At 32.2% G+C, this 20,964-nt stretch overlaps 3 protein-coding genes across 3 annotated transcripts; all 3 read left to right on the top strand.

Moving 5' to 3' along the window:
• The first annotated feature begins 9,915 nt into the window (after nt 1–9,915).
• On the top strand, nt 9,916–10,957 carry LOC124942101 (serine/threonine-protein kinase BSK6-like). Its single transcript, XM_047482518.1, has 4 exons — nt 9,916–9,999; nt 10,067–10,290; nt 10,435–10,570; nt 10,639–10,957. The coding sequence occupies exons 1-4, from the start codon at nt 9,918–9,920 to the stop codon at nt 10,887–10,889; spliced, it is 693 nt and encodes a 230-aa protein (XP_047338474.1). The 5' UTR covers nt 9,916–9,917; the 3' UTR covers nt 10,890–10,957.
• Nucleotides 10,889–12,354, top strand: LOC124943434 (serine/threonine-protein kinase BSK5-like). The gene is made up of 6 exons (XM_047483938.1): nt 10,889–10,961; nt 11,051–11,136; nt 11,311–11,499; nt 11,613–11,753; nt 11,853–11,966; nt 12,112–12,354. The coding sequence occupies exons 1-6, from the start codon at nt 10,889–10,891 to the stop codon at nt 12,352–12,354; spliced, it is 846 nt and encodes a 281-aa protein (XP_047339894.1).
• A 3,285-nt stretch (nt 12,355–15,639) lies between these two features.
• On the top strand, nt 15,640–16,187 carry LOC124943435 (probable DNA-directed RNA polymerases I and III subunit RPAC2). The gene is made up of 3 exons (XM_047483939.1): nt 15,640–15,752; nt 15,853–15,956; nt 16,036–16,187. The coding sequence occupies exons 1-3, from the start codon at nt 15,640–15,642 to the stop codon at nt 16,185–16,187; spliced, it is 369 nt and encodes a 122-aa protein (XP_047339895.1).
• The last annotated feature ends 4,777 nt before the right edge of the window (nt 16,188–20,964 follow it).

Genomic DNA, 20,964 nt, shown 5'->3' on the forward strand with positions numbered 1-20,964 from the left:
GAGTGGTAAAAAACGAAGGTTTATTTGAAAACCTTCGGTTTTGACCCTCGGTTAAAAAAATCCAAAAACTTTCTAAGTATGGGGAGTGGTAAAAACCGAAGTTTATTTGAAAACCTTCGGTTTTGATCCTCGGTAAAAAAATCCAAAAATTTTCTAAGTATGGGGGGTGGTAAAAACCGAAGGTTTATTTGAAAACCTTCGGTTTTGATCCTCGATAAAAAAATCCAATAATTTTCTAAGTATGTGGAGTGGTAAAAATCGAAGGTTTATTTGAAAACCTTCGGTTTTGACCCTCGGTTAAAAAAATCCAAAAATTTTATAAGTATGAGGAGTGATGAAAACCTTCGGTTTTGACCCTTTATAAAAACATTTTGTTTAAGGTCAGGACCGAGACGTTTATTCAAAACCTTCGCAAATACCAATAAAAACCGAAAGTTATACTATTAACTTTCGGTTTTACCACTTCCTAATTTGTTAAATTATTTTGTTTTAAACCTACTAATCTAGACTCCTAACTAATATAATCAAGTGTGTGTTATATTTTAAAAATGAAGATTGTGTTTGATGTTAAAATCTTTATGATTGTGTTTGGTTATATAAAGAAGTGTATATGTATGTTTGTGTTTGATGATCATATGAATGTGTACAAAGTTTGATCATATGGATTGTGTAATGTTTTAAGGTTATCAAATGTGTTAAAATAATGTTGTTCAAAGTCATTAGAAGGTTAAAATCCAAATAATTTAACAATTTGTGAAATTGTAATTCCGAAAGTTAATTGTATAACTTTCGGAAATAACCATCAAAACCGAAAGTTATACAATTAACTTTCGTTTTTATCTAATTAAATTAAATTGTACACATTTCAAAACCGAGAGATTTAGACATATCTCTCGGAATTTAATTGATCAAAACCGAGAGTTATATGATTAACTCTCGGAAATTAATTAAATGATCAAAACCGAGAGGTAATCATATAACTCTCGGAAATTAATCAAATGATCAAAACCGAGAGTTATATGATTAACTCTCGGAAATGACCTTAAAAAAAACAAAACCTGCTTTTTTTTCTTTCTTCTTTCCCCGTTTTATTTCTCTTATCCCGATTCTTCTTTTGATTCTTCTTCCGCTTCTTCTTCCGCGCCGCCTCCTGCCTAGTCGCGTCCTCCAGCTAGCAATCGAAGACGAAGTCGCGCCGCCCTCCTCCGATTGACGCCGTCGCTGATTGAAGAAGGCTTTCCGCCGCCAGGTCGCTGCCTCCGCTTGGATCGACGACACCGCTCGCTGCCTCCGCTTGGATCGACGACGCCGGTGATTGAAGACTGCCGCCGTCGATTGAAGACAGTCGTCGCCTCCTGCTGCCGCCATCCGATTCAACCTACAGCCGCAAAGGTTAGTTTGATTTTAGGTTAGATTTTGGATTTAAGGTTAGATTTTGAATTTCAGGTTGTATAGGTTTGATTTTGGATTTTAGGTTAGTTAGATTTTGGATTTTAAGTTAGTTTGATTGATTGTTAAATTAGTTTGATTTTAGGTTTTATATTGGTTTGATTAATTGTTAAATTAGTTTGAATTTAGGTTTGATATTGATTTGATTGATTGTTAATTTAGTTTGATTTTAGGTTTGATATTGGTTTGATTAATTGTTAAATTAGTTTGATTTTAGGTTATATGAGTTAGATTGTTCAATTAGTTTGATTTTAGGTTATATTTTTGATTTTAGGTTTCATTATATTGGTTTCATTATATTAGTTTGATTGATGGTTATTCAGTTTGATTTTAGGTTAGTTTAGGTTTTGATTATGATATATTTTGTTTGATATGATGATTATTTGGTTTGATTTAGGTTTGATTTAGGTTAGTTTTTGTTTGATTATATATTATTTATGTTAGATTATGTTAGAATTATGTTTGATTTAGGTTTTGTTTGAATTATGTTTGATTTAGATTTGATTTAGGTTATTAGATTTGGTTTGAAAATGTTTGATTAATGTTAGATTTAGGTTATATGTTCAATATTTTGGTTAGATTTGGTTTTTATATTGATTTGTTAGATTAGGCTTGTTAGATTACATTTTGTTTGGTATATGATATATATAGTTTGAACTTTCTTGGATTTATGTTAAATTTAAGTTAGATAATATGGTTTGACTTTGTCTGATTTTGGATTAGGACCGTCCGTCTCTTGAAGATCGCCGAGGTTATTCCACCTTCAGCTGCCTCCTCCACCGTCGCAGCGCCTCTCCACCGTCGCCGGCACAACTCCTAAAAAAGGTCAGTTTTTAAGGATTTTTATGTTGTTGGGATTATATTGGATTTTAGGTATGAATTGAATTGTTTGAATTAGAGTTGATTATGTTAGATTTGGTTTATGTATGATTAAATTAGATTTTAGGTTAGAATTGCATTGTTTGTATTATATTGGATTTTAGGTATGAATTAAATTATTTGAATTGTGTATGATTGAAATAGTGTTTGACTAGGTTTGATTAGTTTAAAAAATTGGTTAGATTAATGATAATTGGTTATTTGAATTAGGCCAGATTGAAGACTGCCGTGCTAGATTGGTTAGATTAGGTTTGAAATGTTTATGATGAAATATTGTTTGTTTAGGTAGAATTTGGCTTGGATAATGTTAGATTAGGTTTGAAATATGTATATGAATGAAATATGAATGTTTGTGTGGAATTTGGCTTGGATAACGTTAGATATTGTTGAAATGTATATGAATGAAATAATGTTAGATTATGTTTGAAATGTATATGAATGAAATATTGTTTGTTTAGGTGGAATTTTGGTTGGATAATGTTAGATTAAATTGAACTTTGGTTGGATAATGATAGAATAGGTAGAAATTATGTTAGCATTATGTAAGCCTAATTAATTTAGACAAATTTATGTTAATAATAATGCGGGTTGTTTTCCATTTTATTAGAAATATAGAAGTATCCGATAAAAGATGGATGACCTTACGTCGAGATCATCCAGATTACGAGGAATGTGTTGACAAATTCCTCGAGTATGCTGTTAGGAGTACATCCCGACAAACCGTAAAATGTCTCTGCGTGAAATGCTTGAACACGCCGTTTATGGAAATAGACGAAGTGAAGACTCACCTCATCGTTTATGGAATAAATGTGCATTATGAGTATTGGTATTTTCATGGAGAAAAAAGACGTACTACTCAAGTGGTTAATGACGATGTCGATGAAGATGCCGATGACTTCGATGATGATGATGATGACGACGATGATCAGTCGGAGGATGTCGTGCCGGAATTCAACGATGCGAGACCGGAGATGAATAATACAGTTAATGAAGAGGTCAACGAAGAACGTTATATGCACGAATTTATAAACGATATGTTCCCCAACGTTAATGATGTCCCGAACAACGATGAACCAATCGAAGATGCGCATAGATTTTATAAATTGTTTGATGATTGCAAACGGCCATTGTATGAAGGTGGTCGAATAATGAAATCATCAGCACTACTGAAACTACTTCACATAAAAAAATGTATGTCAATGGACGAATTCTTCGTTCGATATGTTGCTGCGTCTTCTTAAAGACTACATATTACCGATTGACGCTCAATTGCCAAACTCATACTACGAAAGTAAAAAATTCATTACTGATATCGGGCTTAAATATGATAAGATAGACGCATGTAAGAACAACTGTATGCTATTTTGGAAAGACGACATAAATGAAGATTCTTGCAGAGTTTGCGGTCTTTCAAGATGGAAAGTCGACCAAACAAGTGGGACAGTTCGAGAGAAGCAAAATGGGAAATTCATTCCTAAAAAGGTGTTGAGATATTTCTCTTTAATACCAAGACTGCAAAGACTATACATGTCCTCAAAAACGGCTCCAGTGATGAGATGACATAAAGAAGGAAGAGTTGATAGTGATACGTTGAGACATCCCGCTGATTCCTTAACTTGGAAGACGTTTGATGAAAATTATACATATTTTGCTTCAGAACCTCAAAACGTAAGACTGGGTTTATCAAGCGATGGGTTTCAACCATTTGCAAATAGGAAAAAATCATACAGTGTTTGGCCGGTTATTCTCGTTCCTTATAATGTGTCACCCACGACTTGCATGGATTCTAGCAATTTCATTTTATATATGTTAATTCCGGGTCCAAAGTGTCCGGGAGATGCAATTGACATATTTCTCCAGCCATTGATCGAAGAGTTGCATGAACTGTGGCAAACTGGTGTGAAAACGTTTGATGCACACACCTCGCAATATTTTAACATGCGAGCAGCATTGTTGTGGACCATTAACGACTTTCCCGCCTACGCGAATTTATCAGGCTGGAGTACGAAAGGTAAATTCGCTTGTCTTTGTTGTAACAACGACATAGTATCTCTTCGATTGGTTCATGGTTCCAAACAATGTTACTTGGGTCATAGACGCTTCCTTCCACCGAAGCACAAATACAGAAGGGATAAAGAGTCGTTTGATGGTCGAAATGATTATAGAGATCCCCCTAGATTGTTAACGGGGCAAGAAAGTTACGAGCAAGCACGAGACCTAGAAGACATAATTCTTAGTACGAATCTGAGCAAGAGAACCAAGATATATCATGAAACGCGGGGAGACAATTAGAACAAACTTAGCATTTTCTTCCGTTTGCCTTATTGGAAATCACTATTATTGAGATATAATTTGGATGTGATGCATATTGAGAAAAATATTTGTGATAGCGTGTTGGGAACAATAATGAATATGAAAGAGAAGACTAAGGATGGTCCTAAAGCCCGTAAAGACTTAGAACTCTTAGACATAAAATCATGGTTACATCCTATAAATGATGAAGGAGTTGTTCATTATATAGAAGCGCCTTTCACTTTGATATCCGAAAATAAAAAACGTCTTTGTAACTTCTTGAAAGATCTCAAGTTTCCTGATGGTTTTTGCTCAAATATCGGCGGTTGTGTAAATTTGGAAGAGAAAAATATTTCGGGATTAAAGAGTCATGATTGTCACATTTTATTGGAATATCTTATTCCTTTAGCAACTCGTGGATTACTTATAGATAATGTGTATGATGCGTTAGTAAATTTGTCTCGTTTCTTTTGGTTGTTGTGCTTCAAAGAGTTGATTCAAGAGGACCTCGAACAATTGTACATGGATATTACATTGACACTTTGCAAATTTGAAATGATTTTTTCGCCGTCAATCTTCGACATCATGATGCATCTCCCGGTTCACTTGTCATTTGAGGCTTTACTTGGAGGACCTGTTTAGTATCGATGGATGTATCCGTTTGAACATTACATGGGTACAATGAAAAGATATTTGCGGAATAATAACCACCCCGAAACCTCTATAAGCGAGAGCTATCTTGTTAATGAGAGTATTAGTTTATGTGCCAGGTATATGGAGGAACAAGAGCAAGAAAATGCACAACCTGAAATCTCAGGCATTTCAATATTTGCATCGTTGGAAGACCTATCTAACGGAAAAGTATACAACTTGGATTATATCGATCGAGTGATAGCTCATTCTTACATTTTGAAAAATTGTCCCGAAGCAGAACCTTTTTACATGTAAGATTCGATGTTGCTGTTACTAATTAGCATTAAAGAGTGTGCTATTTAATATTCGATCTATTTGCAGAGATTATAACAACGAGTCCAGTGGAGAAACGTTTGCCGCCTATTTCAAGCATCGAGTGAGTAAATTATAAACCATATATCCTAACTCTTTTTATTCATTTTAACAACTTCATTTCGGATACATATATAGGTCGCCCATTTAGCAGAATTTAACGACATATCAAGAGACCTCAAGATCTTAGGAGAAGGTCCAAGTATGTACTCGTCTATGTATGTTTGGTGTAAAGTAAACGGATACAAATTCTGTACAGAAAAACACGACGAAGGTTTGACCACTCAAAATAGTGGGGTGGTTGTTGAGGGGTACAACGGGTCTGAAACTATGTCATACTACGGAGTTTTAACGGATATAATCGAAGTACAATACTTTTCTCACAAACGAGTTGTTTTATTCAAGTGTAAGTGGTTTGATACACACTCGGGGTAACTAGGAGTGAAAGTGGATAAATATGGCTTCGTAAGTGTAAATGTAAACCGAATTTTGAACACCCAAAGTCAAAACCCGTATATATTGGCGAGTCAAGCGAAACAAGTATTCTACGCCCCTAATATGTCAGCCCGACCCGGTTGGAAGATTGTGACAAAAATAAAACCGCGGTTTACAAACATATAGTTCAGATTAATTAATTAGGTAGATTTATGTTTTTTACTTTATATTCATTCTTATTACTACTTTATTTCAATTATTCACTCATTTTTATTAAAGGTGTGCATTAAGAATGTCTGAAGGTCCTAAAACAACTTGGAAGAGTATGAGGAAAACACCCAAGAAATTGGATAAAAGCTACCAAAACCTACTTGCCCAATCCGAGACCTTAAAGCTCCGAGGATCGTCTTCTAGTGACCAACCACCTATTGTTGTGGTTCCGATAGCTACTGCTCCCCCAACAGACGAGGATGTTGAGGCTACGGAGCTCCAAGAGTTTATAGAGAGCACGTTTGCTGATATGGTGGATGACGATGAGGCTGAAGACGAGGGTCTCGAGGAGCCTATCGAGGAGGATGACGAGGAGGAGCACGGTTCCACTCCCGACCCATCATCGACAGGTAACTCGTTTACAAATTAGTTAGTGTTTCAATTGATTGACATATCTAATTATGATTTTGATAATTTTGAAGAATCTTATGCCCGCAAGAGACGGGGGAAGAACAAGAATATTGTGTTGTCTAAGAGGGTAGCGGGGACAAAGATTCCTCTTACGTTTAGAGAGAAGGATGGGAGGTCAGGCGGTATAGACGTGGGAAGAACACGGTGGTCTAGACATGTGGGGTCGATTATCCGGGACCCCGCAGCCGTCTCACACCGTCTTCTAAAGTGGAAGGCATTAAGTGCAGACCAATTGGATTCACTGTGGACTACTATCAAGGTAATACTTATTACTTGATTATACATTACGTCATTAAATAATTATTTTTAACATTTGGATGTTATTTTTTTCAGGATCCGTTTGAAGCTACTAATTGTGATATTGAGGCTTTTCGAAAACCCGGATTGGGACACGCCAACCAGATATGGGATAGATGGCGGTCAGATTTGAACAAGACATATATTCGCGTCCACAAAGGAGACGAGGCGGCGGTATTGGCTAATCCTCCACCAGACTACGATCGAGATGATTGGGAGTTTGTGTGTTGCAACCATTTCTTCACAGAAAAATTTAAGGTACGGTTTCATAATTCAAATAAAAGTTGATATTAATTAATCTAACTTCATTTTTTATTTCAAATACAGAAAAATAGTCGTACAAATATTATTAACAGGAAGAAGCTGAAATTCCCACATCGTACGGGAAGTAGACCGTTTGCACAAATTGAAGAGGAGTTGGTAAGTACATTATTTGTAATAACTTAATATAAAGATTGTTATTAATTATATAAATCATTTATTTCAACATGCGATTGAAATGGGACGGGCACCGTCTGTCATTGAAGTATTCAAGAGTACCCGTACCCCAAAACCGATAAAAGAAAACCCAACACCCGTTCCGGACGAACACGTGCAAGAGAAAATTGTAAGTGAATTGAATATGCCTAGTTTTTTATTATAGAAATGATACTTTATTTCAATTGTGCAGGTTGAGATGGAGGAGGTTGTTAGTAACGAACCGGGAATATCGGATTTTGAATTGACGGAGAGGGTGTTCGGACAACAAAAACACGGGGTAGTGTTCGGAATGGGATCAGGCGTCCGGCCCACACACTTTCGTGAGGATCGTCGAAGTGGAAACAGTTCACAGCGAAACAATGAGCGATTGTTACAAGAAAATCAAATAATGAAGCTCAAGCTGGAGGAACTGGAGAAGAGAGATGAAGAAAGAATGCGCAAAATTGAAGAAATGCAAGCGGAAAAGGAAGAAATTGTGACAAGAATGGAGAGAATCGAATTGTACCCCCCCCCCCCCCCCACAAGCTAATTCTAGTACGTTGTCATTGGTTTTTTCGATTCAAAACATGTTTTCATTAGTAGTTGTGTCAATTTGAATGTATAACAGATTGTTCGGATTATTAGTTTGGTTGCGAATTTTGTAATGATAATGATCATTTAATGTGATCGTTTAATGTATGTGTCATTTCTTTTATTATTGATATATTGGTTTGGCTGAACAGGTTTTGGTTGCGAGGTTTTGGTTGCGAGCAAAATAATCAGCACATTTTTAAAAATTTACGGGAAAAAACCGAAAGTAATATTGAAATCTCTCGGTTTTTCTTCAAATGGAAAAACCGAGAGTTTTACAAATAACTCTCGGTTTTCTCCATTTGAAGAAAACCGAGAGTTATATGAAAACTCTCGGTTTTTCCACAAAGAGAAAAACCGAGAGATTTCATATAACTTTCGGTTTTCCTCTTTGTGGAAAACCGAGAGATTTCTAATAACTCTCGGTTTTCTTCAAATGGAGAAAACCGAGAGTTATTAGAAAACTTTCGGTTTTCCTCTTTGTGGAAAAACCGAGAGTTTTCTAATAACTCTCGGTTTTCTTCAAATGGAGAAAACCGAGAGTTATTTGTAAAACTCTCGGTTTTTCCACAAAGAGGAAAACCGAATGTTTTTCAATTACCTTTCGGTTTTACTCTAAGGTATCTAAACCGAAAACTCTACGATATCTCTAGGTAAATGCCCAATTGTTTTTAACGAAATAGTCAATACCTAGGGATGGCGAGAGTTACCAAAACCTTCGGTAATGTGTCTATACCGAAAGTTATAGGGTCAAAATCGTGAGTAAAAACTCTCGGTTTTGACCCCTTTATTACCAGTGTATACATCGAAGAGAACATTACAGAATAAACCAAAACCTAAACCTAAACCTAAATCCTAAGCCCTAAACTCATCTGAATATATCGAAGAGACGGACGGACGACGGACGAACGATGAATGATGATGTTGAACGAGGTTGATCGATGATGTTGAACGAAGTTGGAATGGAAAGTCAATAGTTGTAAAGACGAAGTTTTGGAAGTCGGGGTGGGAGAGAGTTGATAGATATTCGTGAATTAGTTTTGTTTTAAATTAGGACAAAAAATGTTATATATACGATGAAAGACGAGAAATGTCATTCACGCATTTTCATCTAAAACGCGTGAGTTGATTAACACGTTTTAGATGAAACGCGTGAATGGCATTTCCCGTAAATGGAAAGTTAAGAAATGTCATTCACACATTTTCATCTAAAACGCGTTAATCAACTCACGTGTTTTAGATGAAAATGCGTGAATGACATTTCTTGTACTTGAGCGGTAAATCAGACGTGCGAGGAGTATTATAGACTTTTCGCAGGACAAAAAGACCCATTTTACAAACATTATCGAGTGCAGGCCTTTTTTTGGAATTAAGGCTATTAGTAGGGTCATTTCATTAAATTTCCCTTTTATTATTTATGGAGTAGTAGATAAAAAATGAAAAGAATGAAGCAAACTGCACGTTGAAATGAAAGAATCCGAAAATAGTAGGAATGAGATTAAGGGAGGATGATGATGGTGGTAATTAAGGTTTGATGTAATAATTATCCCAACATGCACGACGTTATTATTAGGTGGAGGAATAACAGAGAAGAATCCGAGAAAAAACCACTAACAGATTCATCATTGCTCCCTCCTCCATCGATCTCCAGGAATTGAATGACGCCTCAACCCTGGAGACTCTTCATCGATGTAGGCGAAGAGGCGGGTTGCTTTATCATCATCATCATCATCTCTCCCATCTTTTAGGTCATTTGGGCAGGAGGAGGAGGAGGGAGACACAGATAGGCGTCCCTACTTTTCTTTAGGTCTCTCTACCTTAATTCGCTAATGGGTGTTTGCTGCTCCAAACATGCTTTCTGCTCGTGGTGTTCTTGCAGCAATTGCAACTTCTTATCCGGTTTGGATCATGGTAATTAATTCAACAGAATGCCTCCCTTTCTTCTTCTTTCTTAATGTTTTTTTTGATTTAATTGCAGGGAATGCCGTAGTGGGCGGCGAAGGGCAATCATTTAACAAACTTCAAGAATATAGCTCGGATCAGCTTCGAAAGGCAACCTCCGGATTCTCACCGGATAACATTCTATCTGAAAATGGCGAGAAAGCTCCTAATGTCGTCTACAAGGGCAAGCTTGAGGATGGCTCTTGGGTTGCTGTCAAACGTTATAGCAAGTCTGCATGGCCCGATCTTCGCCAATTCTTGGTTTGATTCTCAACCTTAATAATATCTGTCTTATTGCAAACCAAAAACAAAACCCATATTTCAAAATCAATAGAGGAGATTTATTGTTTTGGGCCAATTTCAAAATGGATAATTGAGATTTCCATTGGTTTTGATGAAACATAGGATGAAGCAAGAGGATTGGGTCAGTTGCAGAGTGAGCGGTTGGCAAATTTGATAGGTTGCTGCTCTGATGCTGATGAGAGGTTGCTTGTTGCGGAGTTCATGCCCAATGAAACCCTGGCCAAACATCTTTTCCATTGTAAGAACATCATCATATATTTAATTGGAGAGTGAATTCTTATTTTCTTGTTAACATTCCTCTTTTAGGGGAGACCTCATCAATGAAGTGGCCAATGAGATTGAGAGTGGCCTTTTGTCTTGCTCAAGCACTCGATTATTGTAGCAGTAAGGATCGATCAATTTATTATGATCTTAATCCAAACAAAGTTTTGTTTGATAAGGTAGTTCTGTTTTTATGTCTCCTCTCATCAAAGTTTATACTTTTGTATTCTTCTTCTCATTTCAACCACCCGTTTTGTAAAAGGAGGGGAATCCAAAACTTTCATGCTTTGGGCTAATGAAGAACTGTAGAGATGCCAAATGCTACACTACAAATGCTGATTTTGCTCCACCTGAGTACACCAAAACAGGTTTATATATAATGACATATGTGGCTGATGATGATGAAGGATGCCTATGCTTTTAACTTTAACAATGTTTTAATTGGTCAAATTGGCAGGTAATCTAATACCAGAGAGTGTGATTTTCAGTTTTGGAACTCTCTTGTTTGATCTTCTCAGCGGGAAACACATTCCACCTAACAATGTAAGTGGATTATTTGTGTTAAATGACTAAAATATATTTTGTAATGATTTGAATGATTCAATTGATAAAGTGATTAATGATGAGATATGGGTTTCATCCAACAAGGCCTTAGTTAACTGTTGGAAACAAGTTGAAAACAGCTTATCTATATTAACTTAATTTCATTTGTTTCAGGCACTTGAGTTAATAGATAGCAAGGATTACTTTGCACTATTAGACGCGAGTTTAGTGGGCAATATTCCTAAAAATGAAGCGATGGAGTTAATCAAGCTAGTTTCGCGTTGTATGCAGAACGAACCTAGTGAAAGGCCCAATACAAAGTCTCTTTTAGGCACCCTTGCACCACTTCAGAAAGAAACCGAGGTACTATAATATATATAAAACACAAACAATTCTAAATATTTTAATTTAAAGGTATTGTTGTTGTGCTACTAATTCAGCATTTAACTTTTCAAAAAATTAAATTAAATTTGCAGGTAATGCTAGCTCCTTCCCGCGTTACAGCTACTCCGGTATTAACGCCTATAGCGGAAGCTATTGCGAATGGGGATCTTTCTGTTATATATGAGATCTTGCAGAAAGTTGGTTACAAAGATGATGATGGTGTGGCAAATGAGGTTAGGCACTAAAATATCTATTCAGATTTCAGACATAGTGTTTGGTACATACATTGTTTTCATTATTAAAGTTGTTTTTATTTTTGTTGTGCTCTCAAGCTTTCTTTCCAAATGTGGACGAGTCAACTTCAAGACACCTTGAGTAGTATGAAGCTTGGGGATGCAGCCTTCAAAGTGAAGGACTTCAATAAAGCGGCTGATTGTTATACGAAAGTAAGTTTGTCCAATCCTATAAATATGAAATATTAAACCCGAATTGTGCTAGTTTTCCCTAGAGAATAAATCATAATTTAAAAAGATATATATATTGGGTCTTAGCCAATTTGGGACATTGATCATTTTATGTTTGTTTATGTAGTTCCTTGGGTTGGGGGTCATGCCGTCGCCAACAGTATACGCGAGAAGATGCGTATGTTACCTTGAAAAGAATATGCCACAAGAAGCACTTGCAGATGCCACACAAGCTCAAGCGTTATCACCTGAATGGCCAATCGCGTTTTATCTTCAAGCGGCTGCTCTCCTTAAACTAGGAATGGAAAATGATGCCCAAGAAACGCTAAGAGATGGCTCTCTATTGGAATCTAAGAAGAAAAGAAAATGAGAAAATATTAGGGTAACTTCTTTTTTTCTCTTGGGGCTTGAGTTCAACAAAAGAATGTATCAAAAATCAGTGAGACTTATATTATATTATGAGAAGATGAAGAGGGAGTTTCCTAGAACTCTCAAATTACCTTGTTCAACTCTTTTAATCATTAGATTCAGCTCCTGGAATTTGTTTATTATTATAGTGTAAAATTTTCCAAATGCTTGTGTGAATCTTGATTCCAAATTTGTTTCTTCATTCTAAGTTACAATTGAGAGAAATAAAAGAAAGCCTAATAGATCTCGTCCGAACAAAATTTTGAAATTGAAAATAAAACCGGCACTTAGTTTCGAATTTCGAATGCATTAATTGAAATATTTGTCGGGTATACATCTGGCTCTTCTTTATAAAATGATCTTTCATGGCAATAAAATAATAGGACTACAACATATTTGTAGTTGCACTTCAAGGTATAATTATATTAAAAAAGAATGCACTCATGAAAAAGTAAAATGAAAATTAACTTATTAATGTTGAATAAAACAATTGAATTTAAAAAAGAAAATCATTATCAAAATTGTGGCAATGATTTTACAGTAGTGTCATAATTTTATTTCTGAAGAAGTAAGTTAATTTCATTGTTATATCTTGTTCGATCATGATAGATCAAAATGTTTTCATTAGTAACTAAGAAATAAAATGTACTTATTTTCAAATATATAAACATAATCTTTGCTTCTTTTATTGAATGAAAATTTATTTTATTTATATATATTGTAAAATATTGGATAGATACATATGTAGCTATTATATTATTATAAAGTTATTAATATTTTTTAAAATATACAGGTTTATTCTCTCAAGAAATTTATAATTATCTTCAGTCTTTACACCCTTGAATTCAAAATAAGGTATTAATTGTGCAGTGTGATTATATATTATAAGACTTTCTTTATAACTTTTATAATTTGTATCATCATCCCAACTAACCTACTAACCTTATTATGATTATCTATAAAAAAAAAATACAAATAAATGAATAATACAGATTTAACTAGCACTCCAAAATATTATGAATTTTTACTATAATAAATAAACTAAACTAAACTAGAAAAAATATCAACAAACCTACCAAATAATTTGTAGTTAAGATTGTACCAAAGTCATTTACAAATGAATGATATTTCTATATGAATTGATCCTTAATTTTATTTCGAAGAAATAAGAAAAATGAGGTTACAAAGTATTTTTTTGCAAGCAATCAGAAAGGTATAAACAAATATAAGGAATGAAATAAAATGTTATTGATGAAAACATTTGTAGGCCAGTAAACATAAAAAAAAAAATTCCATTTCTATCTTTCCTTGGTTCTATTTTTTGGTCAAACTCCATCTTTAAACAATAATATATTAACATTATAAATACATGTAAAGACATTGTTAACCACTTTTTAGTCAGGTTATCGTTATTAAGTCAATCAAGTGATAGTCTTTTATTGCCTCTATTAATGCCGCTATCAATGGTTACCTTAACCATTGATGGAGGGCTCTAATAATTTATTCTTATATTTTTAATAATGTTTTTTTCTTTTTAGATATTTATATTGGTTTTGATTCGGTTATTGTGGGTTGTTGATTTTGTTGATTTTTGGAAGAGTTTGAGAATCTTCATTTTGGTTTTGGTTGTTATTGAGAATTGTGAGTTACTTTTGGTTTGGTTTTCCCTAAGTTTGTAAAGTTTGGTTTGATTGGTTTTGGTTTGGTTGTCGTGAGTTGTTGATTTCAATTTGTTTTTTTTTTTAGAAGTTTGTGAAACTTGGTTTGATTGGTTTTGGTTGTTAATTTGGTTGGTCTGAATCGAAGAAGAGCTGTTAGTGGATGGTCAATGGATTAGGCAGAAAAAAGAAGTGAAGGAAGAGAAGAAGATTAAGAATGATGTGTAATTTCTTATTATTCGCGCTTTCGTTTTCTAATTGTCAAACTCTCAATGTTTATTATAGTTGAATCGCGAGTTTGAGTGTGGATGTTAGAGTATAATATAATATATTTGTAAAATATTATCACAATATTATAAATCGTGATAATATCAATATTATATTATTTAATCTCATTATATGTCAATTATAATGTCTATATAATAGACATAATATATGTAACCATGAATAACAATTAAATATAATTTTTCTCTCTTTAATTTAACAATTTTTACCCAAAAGATTGGTTAGTATGAATAGACCACTGAAACATGGAAATAAATTGCCAACAATATCAAGGGCAAGGGAGGATCTATGATTAAAAATATATCCCCGACTAAAATGTTCTTATAAAACTTAACCCGAACTAGATTATAATAATATCAATCAAATAAACAAACAAAATACATCTAGTTTATTGTCGAAAGAGACGGAGAAATTATCAATAACCATGGTATTTTTAGTCGTTTGCATACAAAATATTTTGGACTATTCGGACTATATATAGATCCTCTTAAACTTTAATGACAAATAAATTAAATTTGTTGTTAAAATTGAATGTATAAAAAAATTAAAAAATATTCTAATAAAAATATGAAAACCAAGAATTCTTTAGAACCATAAAATTTGAACCATACACGCAAATAATTTATGCCCAAGTTGAACAAACTTCCTAAACAAATGAAATAAAAATAATAATAATAATTAGAGAGGCTTACAAAAATAAATATTCAGAATTAAAAGTTTATTTAATTTTGAATTATTTAAAAATAATGTCAAATAAAATTTTATCCAATATTACATATTATCATGAATTAAATTATTTAAATAGTTAATAATTATAATATGAAAATACTTTTTAGAAAACATATTATTTCATTATATATTTATTGATACCTACTAGCTAACTAACATTTTCAACTAAATAGTTTGTTTTTTTTCTAACAAGCAAATAAAATTATATAATATTGAAATAACGGCAGGGCCTAATTAGTTAATTAAGTTACATTTAAAATTGGTAAAATTTGAAAACAGTATTTAGGACAACTACCGCACTTCTAACTGTATTGCAAGAATAACCGTCGTCGTCACAACTGAATAGGATTAATAATAGTAATGAAGCAACTTCAATCAGTTTCAACTTGGCATAATCTTCACAGCTAAAGACCTTCAATTTCAAAGGTAACCAACCATCCTCTTGTTCTTGTTCTTGTTCTTGAGAAGAGTCTTAATTTTGTTTGAGAAATATATGCATGCATGCATAATAGACTGTTCATTTTGATTTGGAATGCTAAATTAGGGTTAATATTAATGTTTATCCAGATCGAATTATGGTAATGGAATACGTAGGAGGCGAGGAATATCCCTCTTCTTCAGTAACATTCATTTTTTCTGATGTTACTCACACTCTAGCAAACCCTGTCAGGTTCACTCTCAATCAAGAGTAAGTTAGTAAGTGGGTGGTGCGTGGTTCTTAATTAATTAATTAATTTCTGTTCGAATTCTTCTTCTTCATTATCTCTGTGCGTGGGTACGTGTTGCAGTCCAAGGGTATCTTCTTGTGCGTACACTATTCCCACACCTGATGAAGATCCTCAATATGATCCTCCACGAGATCCTCCACTAAATTTTAGGGTTCAGACAACTGGTAAGTAAGTAACAATTAATAATGCAATCAATCCCTCATAACAAACAGACTAATTAACATTATTATTGATTGATTTTAGGTGATGATGCTCGTGATGTATTCAAAGATGCAGTACAAGAATTGTTGCTCATGTGCAAACATGTGAGAAGCACCTTTGATCAATCTGTTGCAGACTTCAAGAACTCTCCCCCCTCTTTCCCCTCCTCCTCCTCCTCTTCCTCCAACTCATAATAGTAACACTCTTTCTTCAATAATATAGACCAATTCATCTTCTTTGTTTCCTTCTCAGATGGACTCTCTTAAGTCATCATTTTGAACAGTTAGTTGTATATGTTGGTAATATTGGTATGGTAGACTATTTTGTTACCTATTTTATTTTCTCACAAAAGTATATATTTCTTGTGTTTATCAACAATCAAAATATGTACGTAGTATCAAATGTTATTGACAAAGAAGAAGAAAAAGAGTTTTGCCAACTGCCACCACCACCACCACACCTGCCGCCAGCCACCGACGACAAAAAAGAGGCCGCCGCCGCCTCCTCCTGGTTTATTATTATCCCAACTACTAGCTAGTATGCTACGTTTGTTACTTCAGATCACTCACACGTCCTGCTGTCAACCGTCAACATTTTCAATTTTCAAATAATCAAACAAATGATATTTTAAATAACTTTTTACATAAAAACATCAAACGAGCTCCAGGTTATTGCCTCTAATTTTGAACCAAGACTCTGCGCAATGTTTGTGAGCAGTCCCCAAATCTCCCTTACAAGAGCAAACCAAGATCAATTAATATTTCTTCTTCGTCCAATTTCAAATGACAGATTCTGCGATCTCTCTTCTTTATAACCATCAAGGGGGATCAACTTTCACCATCTCCAGTGGACCAGTACACTTCTCTCCATGTCCAGTCCACATCATCTTCCGAGGACGTGGAGGCGGCGTCTCTGCTGATGTGGGTACGGATAACGATCCTCAAATCCCCGCAGTGAAATCGAAACTATTTACAGGGCGGTTTTTGACATCATTCATGGACTAAATTATTTTGCGTGGATTAAATCATAATTTAAATTGTGAGATATTAAATTTGAATGTTTTATAAGATTACATTAATTCATCTTTTAAATCTTCTATTTCTTTAGATAAAATTGTTTTTAAATTTTTTTTATTTGAATTTGTTTTTAATCATTTCATTCTTTAGACTTTCTTTAAATGCTTCTTCCAATTAATAATGTTTATCTTTATTGATAAGAACACAAAAATGAAATTGATGGTTAATAATTAACATTTTAGTTATTTTGGTTTGAATACTATTCTTTCATAAAATTAAAATTATCATTAATGTATTATCATAAATAATTTCATATTAAATCATATTATTTTATGAATACACTATAATTCATAAATATAATTTCACATTAAATCACATAATTTTAATTTATATTAAAGATAATATTTGTACAATTATTTATTATACTATTGACCTTATACATTCTAACAATTTCTCAATAGGTCACATATGTACAAATAATAAATGTGTCAACAATAATGTGCCCGAATTTTTTTGTCATTTCAATCCTATGTTGTATAAACAATCTTATCAATTAAGCAAATCAATTTATGACCAAAGAGTTTGTCGTTATATTTAAACACAATTAAACCTAACAATGATCACATAAATCAATACAATTAATTGACAAATTATATCATGAACGTGAAGAATAAAAATTTATGTAACTTAATTTAGTTTGGTTGAATTTGAGTTGGGTTTATTTCAGGTTGGGTTAAGGTTACCCTAATTACCTAAATTAAAATAATTTAATTATTTCTTATCAATTCAATATAAACTAATCATCTAACAATTCGATTATATTCTCCTAATTTTCACCATGTTGATCTCCAATACAATCAAACGAAAAATAATTAAAAGTTTTAAAACTCATTAATAATATATTTATTAACTATAATCTATCCATACAAAAAAAATATATATCACTATTGTTTTAAAACTCTTTAATGACTTAATTTGTTTATGAATTATTTAAATATTATTTATATAATTCATATTAATCTCACTTATTCTTTTTTTAACTAATTTAGTAATTAAAATATCAAAATCATATCAAATAAATCAAAATTATGTTAAACGGAACAAAAAAACGTATAATAATGTCAAAAACGTATTAGACGAAGCAAAAAACAAATTAAACAGATCGAAAATGTTATATGTGTCAAAAGTGTGTTAAACATGCCAAAACGTGTTAAACGTGCTAAAAACGCGTTAAACGTGTCAAAAACGTATTAAATATATCAAAAACGTGTTAAATATATCAACAACGTGTGAAACAGATTAAAATGAGTTACATACTTGTAAAAATTAAAAACTTATTAAACGAGTCAAAACTGATCAAACCGTTCATTCTTTAGTTTACGTCCAAGAAATTACATAGTACTGGCCCCAAAACCATAAACATTCACCGAAATGATTTAAAACGAATAAAATATTAATTAAACGTGTTAAAAACGTATTGAATAAGTAAAAACGTATTAATTGAGATAAAATAAATTAAATAATTGTTAAACGAATCAAAATATACGTGTTAATCGGGACAAAAACATGTTAAATGTTAAATGAGTTAAATACATAATAAATGTGTTTCAAACTAAAACTTAATTTGAATTATCTAACCTATACCTAACCCATATTATTTAATTTAGATATAGGTTGAGTTTACTCATTTGCACACCCCTAAAAATAAATACTTAAACCGATTGATTCAGTTCCTTTAGGTATTTGAACCATAGCGGTAGGGCACGCTGTCATGCGTTATAAATCGGCCATAAGTTGGTGCAATGTAAGACGGTCATGTGTTACTTTATAAGTCATCAATTCAGTATAAGTACAATTATGTGCTATTTTGGTGTTTTTTTCAATGGAAAACTGTTGGAATTATTTCCAATATTTGGGTATATATATTATTTAATAATTATATATTAATCTTTACCATAATAAAGATTAAAGCCCAATTAAAATGATTTATTAAAATATAAAAGTTATGGACTTATTTAGATATCTATAATAAATATGGAGACATATTTGTGTAGAAACAAAAATACCATTTATTATTTCGTTGATTGGCTGAATAATAAATGAGTATATTAGGGGTAGGTCCCCAACCCATATAGATAGTCTACCTATTTTGTTTTTCTCATCGAACAATAAGGTTTTAGGTTCATCTCTCAAGAACACTAAAGGACTATCAATATAGGGTTGGAAGACTTAAACCCCGCCCACATCAGACATTCCGATCCAGGTTCAGATATAGAACAAGAAGATCCACATTCTAATCCAGGTCCAGATTCAGAACAAGAAGATCCAAGATCTAGAGAAGATCAAGAAGAAAAAATAACGAAGAACGACTTAATGGACCGTTCTTCATTCAAGATCTAGGTATGTTTCCGCAGTTACAGTTTATCTCAATTTATCGACATAGAGTATATAGATTATAGACTTAAGGATTAAAGATTTAGATTAAAGAAACTAACAAGTGGTATCAGAGTCTTCTCTATGTCGATCTATTGAGATTTAAGTTTATAAGAATTTTTAAGAATATGATTAGACATTTTTTTTATGTTCTTGATCTATTTTGGCTAGTTATGTTCTTGATCTGATTTGGCTAGAACGGATAATGATAGAATGAATTAATGAATAGTAATAACAATATTTGATGTATATATTGATCTAAACTTTTGAATTAGATTAAAATAAAGGAACAAGACATCAAATATCTAAATAGTTTTAGACATTCATTTAAGAAGAAGATGAACATTCAAGAATATGAATAGATTTTGTTTAAAGAATTATAATTAAAGAATAATTTATATTTTTTTGTTTAAATAATTATAATTAAAGAGTATTTACATTCTCTAATTAGATATAATATATATCTAATTAATTATAATATTATTAATAACTGTTAAAAAAAGTTAAGAAAGTAGTATCAATTATTATTGTAATATTAATTAATTATATATTATTAATAAGTTAGGAGAATTTATGTTTTCAGTTATTTATATTTGAGGAAGTTATATATTTATATTTAATTATTATTTAAATAATTAATTACAAATAAGACAAATTTATAGTAAACAATAATTATATGTATATATATGGAATTTCAGATTTTAGAATAATAATTAATTATAATTAATTATTATTAATTAAGAAATTAATTAATTATATATTGAGAGAAATCTATTGATAAAGTTGATTTTTTTTAAGAACTAATCAAACTAATATCTCTTTATTATTAATTAGATAATTAAGGAGAAATTAATTAATATATTAGATATATATTTTGTGTATAAATTTAATAATAATTATAACCGAATTAATTAAGGAAATTTGAATTTTAGAATAATAATTTATTATCATTCTAATTATATAACTACCATTTAGCCCGTGTATTTGCACGATTAATAGTATAAAAAACCGTGAAAAAAATTACGGATAACATTTTTAATTTTATTTTTAATCGTTTTAAGTTTATGGGTGGGTCAACTCACAATCCGACCAAAATATCCATTTACTCAACATCATTATATATATATTAGTTAGTTAAAAAATTGAATTTATATTAATGTTAAAACGTCCCACGTTCATCAAATTTGGTGTTGAATTTAAAATATAAAGTTTTTGTAGCCTAGTTGGTTAAAGAGTTGAACTTGTTTTGTTAGGTTGCAAGTTCGAAACATACCTCTAGCATTTTTAATTTTATTTTTAACCGTTTTAAATTTAAAGGAGAGTTAACCCACAATCCGACCCAAGTATCCAAATTAACCACAGCTCTCGACCCGGCAATCCGGACACTTTAAAAACTAAGAATCATTATATATATAGAGAGAGATTAGTTAGTTAAAAAAATTAACTTATATTAATATTAAAACGTCCCGCGTTTATAAAATTTGATGTTGAATTAAAATATAAAGTGCCTAGTTGGTTAAAG

The sequence above is a fragment of the Impatiens glandulifera genome, chromosome 6 (assembly GCF_907164915.1).
Source record: "Impatiens glandulifera chromosome 6, dImpGla2.1, whole genome shotgun sequence".
Lineage (NCBI taxonomy): Eukaryota > Viridiplantae > Streptophyta > Magnoliopsida > Ericales > Balsaminaceae > Impatiens > Impatiens glandulifera.